The sequence below is a fragment of the Opisthocomus hoazin genome, chromosome 6, assembly GCF_030867145.1.
Source record: "Opisthocomus hoazin isolate bOpiHoa1 chromosome 6, bOpiHoa1.hap1, whole genome shotgun sequence".
Lineage (NCBI taxonomy): Eukaryota > Metazoa > Chordata > Aves > Opisthocomiformes > Opisthocomidae > Opisthocomus > Opisthocomus hoazin.
This window is the reverse complement of record NC_134419.1, coordinates 21,422,404-21,435,773: the sequence shown is the minus strand read 5'-3', so window position 1 is coordinate 21,435,773 and position 13,370 is coordinate 21,422,404. Positions and strand designations below refer to the sequence as shown.

At 39.6% G+C, this 13,370-nt stretch overlaps 1 protein-coding gene across 2 annotated transcripts in view; it reads left to right on the top strand.

Moving 5' to 3' along the window:
• The window catches only part of DPYD (dihydropyrimidine dehydrogenase), a 380,477-nt gene that overhangs the window by 115,758 nt on the left and 251,349 nt on the right, over window positions 1-13,370 (top strand). For both annotated transcript variants that reach the window (XM_075424984.1, XM_075424985.1), the window contains exon 5: window positions 6,432-6,593. In XM_075424984.1, coding sequence (XP_075281099.1) covers window positions 6,432-6,593 — 162 coding nt within the window. The remainder of the gene's footprint in view (window positions 1-6,431; window positions 6,594-13,370) is intronic.

Here is a 13,370-nt window from a genome sequence, read left to right as displayed (position 1 = left end):
AACCCAAACCCGAAAAAACCATGCTGCCCTTTGGGTATAAGGTTGTTCCCGAACTGTGCAGAGTGCTGGTAGGAAACTGGGGGAGGGACAACTGAATGCCAGGAACAGTAAAGAGAAAGTTGTGGAACATGAGAGTAAGTTTTAGGATTTCAAGGGAACGTTTAGGTTTAAATGAAGCCAAAGGAAATGTGTGGCTTTTTTTTAGGGAAGAAATTTATTTTTTCAGGGGAGAAATGAAGAGGTAACAAACTGGAGGACAGAGATGGGTATGAAGGGATAAGGATGAATCTGAAGTTTGGGAGACTGAGGGAGTAAAGGAAAAAATGTTTGTGGTGATATACTGGAAATGAGAAAGAAAGCAAAGTGGGCATACAAAGGAAGGCAAGAAACAAAAAGTTGTGGGATCATTAAGAGAAAATGAAATGAGGAAAAGATTGTGAGGGAGAGACAGAGGATTATGACAGGTGAGAGAAACAGAATGATGGTTTTTCTGTGCCAGAGGAACTCTGACTAAATTAACAAAGGACATCTATATGCCATTGGAAAGACTGTAGAAAATCAGGAGTCACAGTTCATATGTAAAATACTGTAAGTGGGATACTGTTAATACAGTGAAGGATTGCGGAAGTCAGAAAGCCACTAGATGATTGGTAATAATTATATACAGATATGCATCACAATTAATCTTTATGTACTACTTTGAGGCCCCAGGTTTTTGAAAGTGCTGTTTTATTCAGCTTTCTCTGTTAATCTTTGTATGTTTCAGGTCACTAAATACAAAAAAAACATTTAAAAGAAAAAGTAGTAATGGTGTTAAATTGATGCACTTGAAACAGGGACTTTTCTTGAGATGTCTGTTTGTACTTAGTGTAATGGAATGGCTGACAGCTGGTTTCAGTTGCCATAGTGTAATTATGTAGAATAGACTATTGCGATGACACTATGTCAATTAAGGAATCTCTCACATTCTAGACTACAAAGGACGAAATGACAGTACAAGATATTTCTTCCGTTTTTTTTCATAAAAAGATAGTGACACTGTGTGAAATTACAGTCCTGTTATGGTGACACAAGTCAAATGATGTGAAAGATTTCTGGATTGATTAAAAGTCATCAGCATTATAATATAGAATATGTATGATATGATAAGTTGCTGTTATGTTTTGTTCACTCTTCTTTGGAAGATATTTGGGGGGGGCTGACAGACTGAGGGAGTTTCTTGTTGTATTTGAACTGGTGTGTGTCAATGTGAAAAATGCTACTTATATAACAATGTACTTTAAATAACAGCTCTTCGGTATGTGAAAATATTTTAATCCAGTACATCTTGAGTGAATTTTAAAGCCATTGCAGAACACAAACTAGGATAGAAGGGGGTGATATTTTGCCATATTTTTTGCTATGTCTCCCTTTTTTTAAACTAAACCCAGATTGAAACAAAATTACCACTTTTTTCTTCTTTTCAAGTACTCACTGTGTCCCAAAATCCTGATGAAGTCAGTGTATTCATTTTTATTACACAAAGCATAATAATGCATAGTCTTCATTGTTTTTGAGAAAACTGCAATATCAAAACACCCTGATGCATAATGAATTTATATAAAAAGCTCTCGAATTGAATTTAAATAAAAGATGCTATAAGCATTTCCTGATAGTAAATGCATTTTCTTCTGGACTCTCAGTATTGATCCTATGTGTTTTAACAGTTTTTTCCAAGTAAAAAACAGTCTCATTTGCATGCAAATTATATAGTGCTTCCAAATGATACATGTGGAGATCCTCCTCTGCCTAGTTTCCGCTGATTATTGATGTCTGTTTAAGGCTTGTTTTTGTTCCCTATGTTAGCGATGTAGTATTTATTGACATTTTGATGTAGGAAGTCACAAAAAATCCTATCCAGTTAGATTAATTTATTTCTATGGAAGTGCACAGGAAAAACGATTCAATGAACAAAGGCATGAGCAGACATTTATCTCATTTTAAAATTCAGAAATATTCTAGTTTTAGACTTGCTTCCTCTGTGACGTGTGTAAGAAACTAGCCAACTGAGTCATCTTATTATTTCAGCATCTGAAAAAATTACTCCTAACTGTTAAGGTAGCTTGCATCATTCCATGCCCTGGAGTAACTTTGTCATTTTAAAGTAGCCAGCCTCCCTTTAATTCTGATCCTTTCTCATGTACAACATGTGGTGTGTAGTTACCAGCTTGCCAGGTCTGCATCTCATGTCTATTTTGTGTGAAGCCTACTACACCCTGGTTTTGTGAAATAAAAGTGATCAATATTTTTTTATAAAATGTGAATGTTCCATGAATATTCTACCTTTAATGTCACTGATAAATGTAATGATCATTAATACATGTTTTCAGCTTAAAAAAAAAGCTATGTAAGCACAAAGTGTTCATGTAACTAAACATTTAAGATACTGTACATATACTACTGTACATGTACTACAAACTCACTTATTGCTGTAGTAGTAACACAGGGGTTTACAGTTTTGTAACTCAGTTTGTATAACACTGTTTAGTGTAGACTGTATTACTTACTAGACTATACTGTATTCCCTGCCGGATTTTGTCAAGTATTGGAAAACATTTTTCTAATCATGTTTAATACATTGGATAATAAATGAACACAGTAAAGGTAGGATAAATGATTAAATAGAATGGAAGGACAAAGAGATGAAGCAACTCAGAGCTGGGCTCCTGAAGTCCTGTCCACAGCCTGGTCTCCATGCTGGACTGTGCCCTGGTTATCAGGAAAGTTGCAGATGACCTTGGCTCTTGAGTCATGGTAGCGACACGTGGCTGTATCCTTTCACTGGTAGTGGAAAGTATCAATGGCAACAGGAACAGCAGTTACACTGCTGTTCTGGAAGGTGGAAGAGGAGAGTTAGGAAACTGCAGCCCTTCTGCGAGTATGCTAGAAGTTTACCAATGGTAAAACTGACGCAGGGTAACTTTTTGTTCGCAGAGAGGGAAACCAAGTCAGCACTGAACCTGTACTTCCTTTTCGTCTTTAGAGGTGTCCACTTTAGCGCAGCTGGAGCACAGTAGTGAAGCAGTGCAGAAGACTTGCCCAGCCGCTCCCAAAGATAAGTGGAATACTTTGGACTTCAGGTGTGACTGTCTTTTAATTTATCGTTAAAACTTGCTTCAAGTGTTAAGAAGATATATACTCTTTGATACAGTTTATCTAATTTTTTAATATTTAGCATGGTAACATGTATGATACATCTTTTGGTACTCCCATTTCAAGAGGACAGGGTTCCTCTTTTTCTCAGGTGGTACCACTACTAGTGGTAGCGGCAGCAACTCATGATTATGACAGCAACATTTCAGGACTTCCCAGATCAGGACCCCATTTTCATATACTCTGTCATGTTTCCCCCAATTAAAGAGTTCAGCAGCCGTTGGCCTTAGACCCATTAGGCCTTCACTCCTTACCATGATGTTCTGAGACAGATTTCCCTACATATCCCCTCAATAAGGCACGATCTCAGTCCTGTACCCACAATGACCCTGGTCTCATCTCTCTGAAGTCACTTGCTTCTTTAACATACCCTGTCTTTCTGTAGCATAGCTATGCTCCAAGTTTTTTTTGAGCTTGCAAAACAAGTGAAATATTCCAGTGGTGTTGACGCTGCCTGTAATGGCACAGCTCAACTGTGAGAATATGCTTTACAGATATGTAATGAAATTAATTTTAAAAAGGAATAGTTTAACAGCTTTGCATTCTAGGCATAATAACTAGCTTTTTATATTCATTTTAATTACAAAGCCTAAAAATGTAGAAAATCCTTAATGAAGTTATTTAAATGGAAATGCATGTTGTTGTAATTGTTTCCACTGAACCAGAGTTGAAGATAATAAAAATAATAATCCTGGACAACACAGGAAGGGGAAATAGAACTCTCATATGTAGTGAAATATCAAACTGAACAAAAATTCTCTAAAAACCATTTTGTCTTTGAGTTAGTGAGAAAAATCCCCACCACTAGTATGTAATTATTCCTTTAGAGTGGAAAAAAGGAATGGCTAGGTGTAATTGCCTGGGGAACAGACATCTAGTGCCACTTAAGTTGCTGTAGGGTATCTAGGCTGATGTCTCAGTGCTGCTTCAGAAAGACGTGGTTCTCCTGCATTGACTGTGTCACCTCTGCTGTCTGCATAGTTATGTGTCAGGGACATCTCCAATATAACTAGACTTCCGTGTTTTGCTGCTGAATTGAGCTTACAATGTCTTTACTGTCTGTTTTTAGCAGCTCTGACAATTGCTAGCATATCAAAACAGTATCATTCATCTGGAAGAGCAAAAATATTTACTAATACATACAACTTCCATTTAACTAATACTCCTTTACATTGGAATAAATGAGAATTGGGGATGATAAAGTGCATTACCAGTCACTGCAGGCAAAATGGTTGAAAGTTCTCCCAGAAAAGTTGTGGAAAGGGATTGCTTGTTCAGCCAGGGTTAAAATTTCAATGGATTTTAATAGTGTCTAAGACAATCCAGTGAAGGTACACCCAAGTATCTTGTTTGTGTTTCCAAGTGATGGACAGGGGCTCATGCTGTGCAGTAGACCAGCATCTGTAAGCAAAAGGTCCAGCTTACATCTGCAAATAACTTTTCTGAAACATTGGCATTCTCTTGGGAATCTCTGGCTGTGTCTGTAGCATTTGGTTTAATTTTAAGATTTTTATGCTCAGTCTTTTAATATGCCTTTAGTGAATTTGAATCTCCCAAACCCAAGTCTTGTTACCTATTGTTAGTTATATTGTCAGATCGTGACACTGCTCTTTTTATTCATAACTGGTTTCTTGCTCTGCATGGCATAGTGTTCTCTTTGAATAAACACTGCTGTGTACATTAGCCTACTTGACAGGCAGTAAGTCACAGGCATTGCTTAGGGTCTGCTGTGACTGAGTACTTCGTGTTGTTTGAACGCTACATCTTCTGGCTGTTCTGAGTCAGCTGTCCTGGGACAGAGAGGTAACGGTATTTATTATAAAGAACAGTTTTATGTTAGTGATAAGTATTGAAGATTGGAATATGGAAGAGAAGGGAGACATACTGGTTTTTAGTCTCTCGGTTATTGCTAGTTTGGAGAAAGCTGGAATGAGATCCCAGCATTAATTTCTCACTGAACAAACTTTTGTAGAACCTCAGCTGTGTGCTGTTTCTAAGGGGTACTGTATTGTCTTCTGGCCTTAAAGGAAACTCTTGCATTAACCCATCTTCATGGACTTTCCTTGGTGGGGCCTTAAGAGGGGGTAGGAGGAGTGGTAAAATAAAGAACTAGAGTTCTTCTATATTGTCTGTAGAGAAGAAAAGATGGGATATAAATAGTTTGCTTAAATTACACCATAATTTCATGAATGTAAAAATGATTTAAATGCAAAACTGCCATCAGTAATTCTGCCTCTCAGAATGAGACTTTGGTTCACTCTTTGCGTTTTTTCTGATGCTACCTCTTAAAAGAATTATCCAGTCTGTAAAAACAACCAGGGTTTCTATTCTCATGTCTTCAGGCACCGAGAACTTGCTAATATTCATTCCTTAGATTGTTATTATGGAAAGAAATGTTGCTAGCTCTCATATAGCAGGAAACTGTTCCTTTTCTGAGAATGTGCACTGAATATTGAGAATCTGTGGAGTTGTGAATTGTATGTAACTTCTTTAGTCAGTTGCCTGGTTTGCTATTTAGGGAATCAGGAAAATAAGTGTTTACCCTGATCAGTATGTGATTGAGGAAAAAGAGTTCACAAAAGAATTCAGTAGTGCATCAGTAGTGTATCTATGTTCAGTAGTGCTTCAGTAGTGTATCTACAGGTAGATACATAGGAAACCTTCTCCTCATCATGGGTCTGGGACAACTAGCACTACTAATCTGGTGTGAAGGACAGGCATATCTGCAGAGGTGGTGTGCACAGATGTGTAAAATAAGCTTTTAATTCCCTGTGTCGTAAAGAACGGATACTCTAACTGGCATTTTCTGATCAGACCTCCAACAAGGATTACAACTCATCTACTGCCCAGTTGACCTAGAAATGGAGAAAGTATTTACAAGTACATAATGCAGGCACAGTGGTTTTTGAACACAGATTTGTTAAGCCACTAAAAATCCTACAGCCACCTCAGACTGAAGATGCTTTTAACTATTTTGCAGAAAAGTTTTATCTTTGCATAATCAACAGTTTTGCTGACTTTTTTTTCAGTGTCTTTGACGTAATGCTGTATAACATGTTGGTACATTTAAGTAATGTCATTGCTATTTAATGTATTTATATTTACATTTTATTCTACTAGACAGAGAAAAAAGTATTTTGTATTTTCTCTTGAATTTTTCAATTTTTGCTTCCTTGGTCTGTGCCTGTGTCTTGTTTTTTGTCTTCACCCCCCCTTTTTTTTTTTTCATTTTCCTCCAGAACTACTATGGAGCTGCCAAAGTGATTCTTTCTGATAATCCACTTGGCCTGACATGCGGAATGGTGTGTCCAACATCAGATCTCTGCGTTGGTGGCTGCAATCTATATGCCACTGAGGAGGGACCAATTAATATTGGTGGATTGCAGCAGTTTGCTACTGAGGTAGGTAGGACTTGCAAATGTCTTAAATTCTTTGTATGTACCAATGAGTATTGTCTAAGTGGTTGCCATTGTTAATGATTTGTTTAAAAAAAATGGTACTAATACAATAAAGCTGTAGGAAGTTAGAATAATTATCCCTTTTCTTACAGCACATTCAGAAGCTTAGAAATGCTTTCATAATGCAATACTTTTTAGGAATAGAAGGAACCTTATTTGTGAACAAGATGACTCTTTTGAAACACTAGTAGTTGAGACAATCTGTTTTATAATGAAAGATTTATCTAAGCCAGGTGAAATTGTGGATATTACTGAAGTAGGATGCATAGGGAAAAAGATCAAGTGTGCCTGCATCTGTAACTGCATGTTAAGGAGATTTAGGACTATTCTGGGCAGAGGGTAGATCCTGTAATTGGGTTAGTGTGCATTTGTACTGGCTTTGTGGCAAAGGAAAAGTTTCAGAACATTTACACTTTTTACTGTGTTGTTCTGCCCAAACAAAGTAACTAAGTAGTTTCAGGTCGACCTGAAATATATGGAATCATAGAATCAGAATGTTAGCGGTTGGAAGGGACCTCTGTGGGTCATCTAGTCCAACCCCCCTACCGAAGCAGGGTCACCTACAGCAGGCTGCACAGGACCCTTGTCCAGGCGGGTCTTGAATATCTCCAGACAAGGAGACTCCACAGCCTCCCTGGGCAACCTGTTCCAGTGCTCCGTCACCCTCAGAGGGAAGAAGTTCTTCCTCATGTTCAGACGGAACTTCCTATGCTTCCGTTTGTGCCCATTGCCCCTTGTCCTGTCGCTGGGCACCACTGAAAACACTTTGGCCCCATCCTCCTGATACCCAAACCTTAACATATTTATAGGCATTTACAAGGTCCCCTTTCAGCCTTCTCTTCTTCAGGCTGAACAAGCCCAGCTCCCTTCACCTTTCCTCATAGGAGAGATGCTCCAGTCCCCTAATGATCTTTGTAGTCCTCTGCTGGACTCTCACCAGTAGCTCCTCATCTTTCTTGAAGTGGGGAGCCCAGAACTGGACACAGTACTCCAGATGAGGCCTCACTAGGGCTGAGTAGAGGGGGAAGAGAACCTCCCTCGAACTACTGGCCGCACTCCTCTTAATGCACCCCAGGATCCCATTGGCCTTCTTGGCAACCATGGCACACTGCTGGCTCATGGTCAACCTGTCATCCACCAGCACTCCCAGGTCCCTCTCCGCAGAGCTGCTCTCCAGCAGGTCTGCCCCAAGCCTGTACTGATGCATGGGGTTGTTCCTCCCCAGGTGCAGGACCCTGCACTTGCCCTTGTTGAACCACATCAGGTTCCTCTCTGCCCAACTCTCCAGCCTGTCCAGGTCTCGCTGAATGGCAGTACAGCCTTTTGGTGTATCCACCACTCCTCCCAGCTTTGTGTCATCAGCAAACCTGCTGAGGGTACACTCCGTCCCTTCATCCAGGTCATTGATGAAGAATTTGCACAAGACTGGGCCAAGTACTGACCCCTGGGGGACGCCACTAGTTACAAGCCTCCAACAAGACTCGGTGCTACTGATGACAACCCTCTGAGTTCTGCCATTCAACCAGTTCTCTATGCACTTCACCAACCACTCATCCAGCCCACACTTCCTGAGCTTCCCTAGGAGGATGTTATGGGAGACAGTGTCGAAAGCCTTGCTGAAGTCGAGGTAGACAACATCCACTGCTCTCCCCTCATCTGCCCAGCTGGTCATGCCATCGTAGAACGCTATCAGATTGGTCAAGCATGATTTCCCCTTGGTGAATTCATGTTGACTACTCCTGATAACCTTCTTTTCCTCCACTTGCTTAATGATGACCTCTAGAATGAGCTGCTCCATCATCTTTCCTGGGATGGAGGTGAGGCTGACCGGCCTGTAGTTCCCTGGGTCCTCCTTCTTGCCCTTTTTGAAGATTGGAGTGACACTGGCTTTTCTCCAGTCCTCGAGCACCTCTCCTGTCCTCCAGGACCTTTCAAAGATGATGGAGAGTGGCTCAGCAATGACGTCCGCCAGCTCCCTCAGCACTTGTGGGTGCATTCCATCGGGGCCCATGGATTTGTGGGTGTCCAGATTGCTTAAGTGATCCCTCACGCAGTCCTTTTTGAACAAGGGAAAGTCATCCTCTCTGTAGGCTTCCTCTCTAGCTTCCAGGGCCTGGGATTCCTGAGGGCCTGCCTTGGGGCTGAAAACTGAATCAAAAAACGGTATGAAAGGGTAGAAATGTGTGTGTGTGCATCTAGATAGATATAGATGCACACACGTGTGTATGTGTAAATTTATTAGTTCATGCAGGCATGTGTATATTTTGGCTACTGAAGCAAAGGTTTTTGCTTCGTGCTTGATGTTAGGAAGTCTTCTCAAGGGTTTCTGTTGAGGTGCATGTGCCTTGTTTGTGACTGTATAGTTTCAGTGCTCCAATTTCTATTTGAAGAAAGATCGAGGCTACTGCTGATTTGTTAACTTCCTTTGAGGGCATGGAGTATTTGTACCAAACTCGTGGTCTCACCTGGCACCTCTTCTGATCTGGCTGAAGTATTATTGGGTGAAAATTGTAGTTTTGGTCTCTGTAACAGTGAGGAAGTTGTGGCTGTATAAAAACAGGAATATGCATGTGTTATGATTGCATATTTCTATACAGTCCTTAACTAATGAGCATGTCCCTCTTGTGTACCTTAAGCTATTTGGCAGATTGTATTTACAAACATACAATGAAATTCCAGTCACCTTTACAAAGGCTGAGAAACAAAACTTTGTAAGACAGACCAACGTAGGAATACAAATTAATCTGGAAGTAAGAGATGATATGTGTACAAGGAAAATTTTTTTCCTCTGCTGTCATTCATAGACTTCACATCCCCTTCGCAGTGGCTGTGGGTCATGATTCAATGAGCAAACATTGCTGCCTGCTGCAGTTCTCCTTTTACCTGTTTGTATCCCTCCTTTCTTCTCTCCAGGAGAAACATAAAGTTTCTGGAGCACCTGCTAAACTTTTCTGCTAGCTGTTGCTGAACCTTCTCTCCTCTCTGTCATTTAAGTAGCTATCCACTTTGATTTTCTAGAGATTTGAACATACAAGTGTAAGAATCAGTACAGTTTGGACCAAAGTTCTCATGTACAGGATGAGGTTAGAGATACTGAGCTGTATTTGTTCTACATGTATATTCAACAGTTGTTTTTTATCAGTCAAGAGGCAATTGTATGAGCTTTTCTTCTAATGGTCGTATGTATAAAGACTTATATGTAAAAACTTAGTATTTGTTGCAAAGTGGAAGGCTTATTTTTTTCTTAAAAGAAAAAACAAGCAACCCCCCCCCAAAAAAAACCCCCAAAAATAAAAAAAGAAAGAGTAAACAGTTGTCAAGTAGATGATAAATATGATGGTAAAATATTACTGTTTAGGAACCAAATGCAAGTAATATCTGTTAAAACTTGATTTGTGTCTCCTTTTAGTCCTAATGTTATGATTAATAGAGAGGAATTATAGCTGGATAGACAATGCTAAATATCTGCCATTCTTCTTCAAAAATCTTTATAAGTCTATTAAAAAAGCTCAGTGCTAGCACAATGATTGATATGAAAACTGCAGAGAGGAAGAATAGCTCAGAATGGCTTTGCTCCTAATGTTTCAGGTTTGTTTAAAGTGATATTAGTGTTGAGTTCTAACAAAATGAAATGGTTATACAGTTCTATTTAGCACTCTTAACAAAAACAAAATGTCAGTAAATTTTAATATCCTTTATATTTTTATAATATCCTAAAATGTTAAACTTAGTTGTTAATTACCTTTGGATTTACTGCTGTTTAACAAAGAATTTTTATGTATTGAAGTACTCATAATTAGTAATAATAGGCAGTCACTTTTGTAATTAATACTTTTTTTTAGCTTTCATTCAGTTATATTTTACTATGAAAGTATGTAGGGTTGAAAAAAATACAATGGTGTGAGTGCTTCCAAGTAACAATCATTATAAAAATACAGATTAAAATACTACAGAAAATCATAAGGTACTACTGCTCACACAAAATTTGGCCCAGATACTGCAAGTGAAGTGTGTTCACGGCTTTACCTATATGAGTAACTTAGCAAATAGTGTAATTTAAGTGTGCAACATATGTTACTCTTAATGAGAGCTGCATGGTAATTCTCATGCACTGTGTAACAGTTTGTCCCACAGGGGCTTATTTACTCAAAACTCCATTGTACATAAAGCCAGTTTTAAACTCTTTTTCCTTGGAATTAGTCTGAGGATCATACACTTGGTGCATTATGATAGTGAGTGATAATAAAAAGACACAACTGCTAGCTGAGATAAAAGACAAAACTGCAATAAGCAGGAACGTGGGTTTAAAATGGAAAATATACGGGTATGGTGTATGCCCCTTTGTGCTTCTGAACAATGACTGATCATCTGTTCATCCTGCAACTAAAACTCCCTAATTGTGAATATTTGTCTTGCATATGGTAGAACAAAAAAAACCCCAGCACCTCATGCTTCCTTGATTTTCCTTCTACCCTTCCATATAGTTTTGTAACTATGTTAGCCTCATTCTTTCAGTAAATCGTAATCATATCTGAAAAAATGTGGAATTTTACAATTATATGTTAAAGTGGAAAAAAAGGAAATGTCCCTTTATATTTGTGATGTAGAGTGTGTATACTGGGATGCAGTTACCACGGTAACTGTCGCACCTAGAGAATAACATGGAGTAAAAGCTCAGTGTTATAAATGATGAGTGTCAAGCGCAGGTTACACCTGCTACTGCACAGGTCAAAATTTTATTAATGTCTTTATCTGTCTCCTTTGCCCAAGTACTTTAGAATCAGGAAACATCTCTGGTTTTGGAGCACAAGTTCAGTGAAAATATACTGAGCTGCAGTGACAATACATACAGGCATGAGCTATATGACTGTCATTCCCACAGAATAAACTAAAATTGTTGGTTACTCAAGTACAAGTTTGTAAGCTTGCAGTAAAAAAGAAGCATGATCTAGTACATTGTCTGTTGTAGAGTGAGTAAGAAGCCCGCAAAATCTTACAGTTCCGGATAGACATTGCTGAGTCTAAGGGTTCTTCTGTGTTTATAGTTAAGTGTTCTGAATGGAGCAGCACAAATTAAATAGAAAATGTATTATTTTAATCGCTGCATACTAGATTTAAATACTAGATAATTTAGTACAGTGACTCTTGTGCCAGCAACAGTTCTGGTGATTTGTTCCTCTCTGGAGATATATTCTGGCTGCTATTGCAGCAGAGAGAAATTGGAAGAGGAAACTTTGTATGTTTTTCTCCTAAAAGATGCATTCTATCAGCTTACCTGCTGTTAAGCTAGGGACATATCAGCCGAGGGCCTGGTCTGGGAGGAGGGCTGTGATGAGGGTCCCCCTCTGAGTGTGGAACCTCCTCTTTTCACCCAACCCGCCACGGGCAAGGAAGCCACGGCTGCCCAGAGGGACTGCCGTGGAGGGGTGCCCTGCACCCTGGGCCTCAGAGTCCCTCTTTTAGTTGCTTATTGAGAGATCTAATCAGTCTTAACATAGGTGCGGGCGAGAAGGTGGTTCTCGTGGAGCTGCAGCTCCTGCAGTTGGATGGCCTCGGGATGTCTGCCTGGGCCCCTCCCTGTCGCCAGCTCAGATGGGTGTGCTGCATCAGCAGATTGTTCTGGGGAGCTCGGATAGCAGGACAAACAGAAAGAAAACTCTATTTGTCAGTATTGATTTTTTTATTTTAGCACATCTTCAGGTTATTTTCTCTTTTAAGTCATGTTGAGACCGATAATAATCAACTATAAAATTTTAGGTTTTTCTGAAGGGGATAGTGTAGCCTTATACAGTAGCTCAGGGAGTGAATCTGAGGACTTCTGATTCCTCAGGCCAACGCTGAAAGACTTGCTGATATCTGGACAAGTTTTATAAACTTCTCTATAGCATGTTTTACAGACATTAAATGTTTGAGTTTTTTTTTAAGGCATTTACGTAAATGTTGCTATGTCCTTTTTAGTGGTGGGATTCATGAAATGTCGAGGTGTGGACTCTGCAATGGCCTAGATCCATGGATTTTCTTGGGACTGGGGTAATATTAACGTATAGTTGTTATTTAGGTTGAAAACTCTTTAATCACAGAATCACAGAATCACAGAATAGTAGGGGTTGGAAGGGACCTCTGTGGGTCATCTAGTCCAGCCCTCCTGCCGAAGCAGGGTCACCTACAGCAGGCTGCAGAGGACCTTGTCCAGGCGGGTCTTGAATATCTCCAGAGAAGGAGACTCCACAACCTCCCTAGGCATCCTGTTCCAGTGCTCCGTCACCCTCAGAGGGAAGAAGTTCTTCCTCATGTTCAGACGGAACTTCCTGTGCCTCAGTTTGTGCCCATTGCCCCTTGTCCTGTCACTGGGCACTACTGAAAAGAGCTTGGCCCCATCCTCCTGACACCCACCTTAGGCTCTAACATTGTCAACACTCACCTACTTGTGTAGAAGTTTGTAGTATTGCAACATTAGTTGATAGCTTGTGGAGGGAGGATTAACAAGTTTTCACAACTAGCTTACCTTCGTGGAAAAAACACTCCCTGTACATCCTGTGCTAGCCACTGCAATTAAATGAAATTAATTGTATGAGCGTGTAATTTGACAACTTCAATAAGATTACTGAGCATGCAATTTGCTTCATTTTTTATTTAAATCTGTGCATAATATTATTTTCTCCTTAAAATATGCAACTGCCCCGTATTAATGTAAACCAGCCTACAGATAAATATCCATGG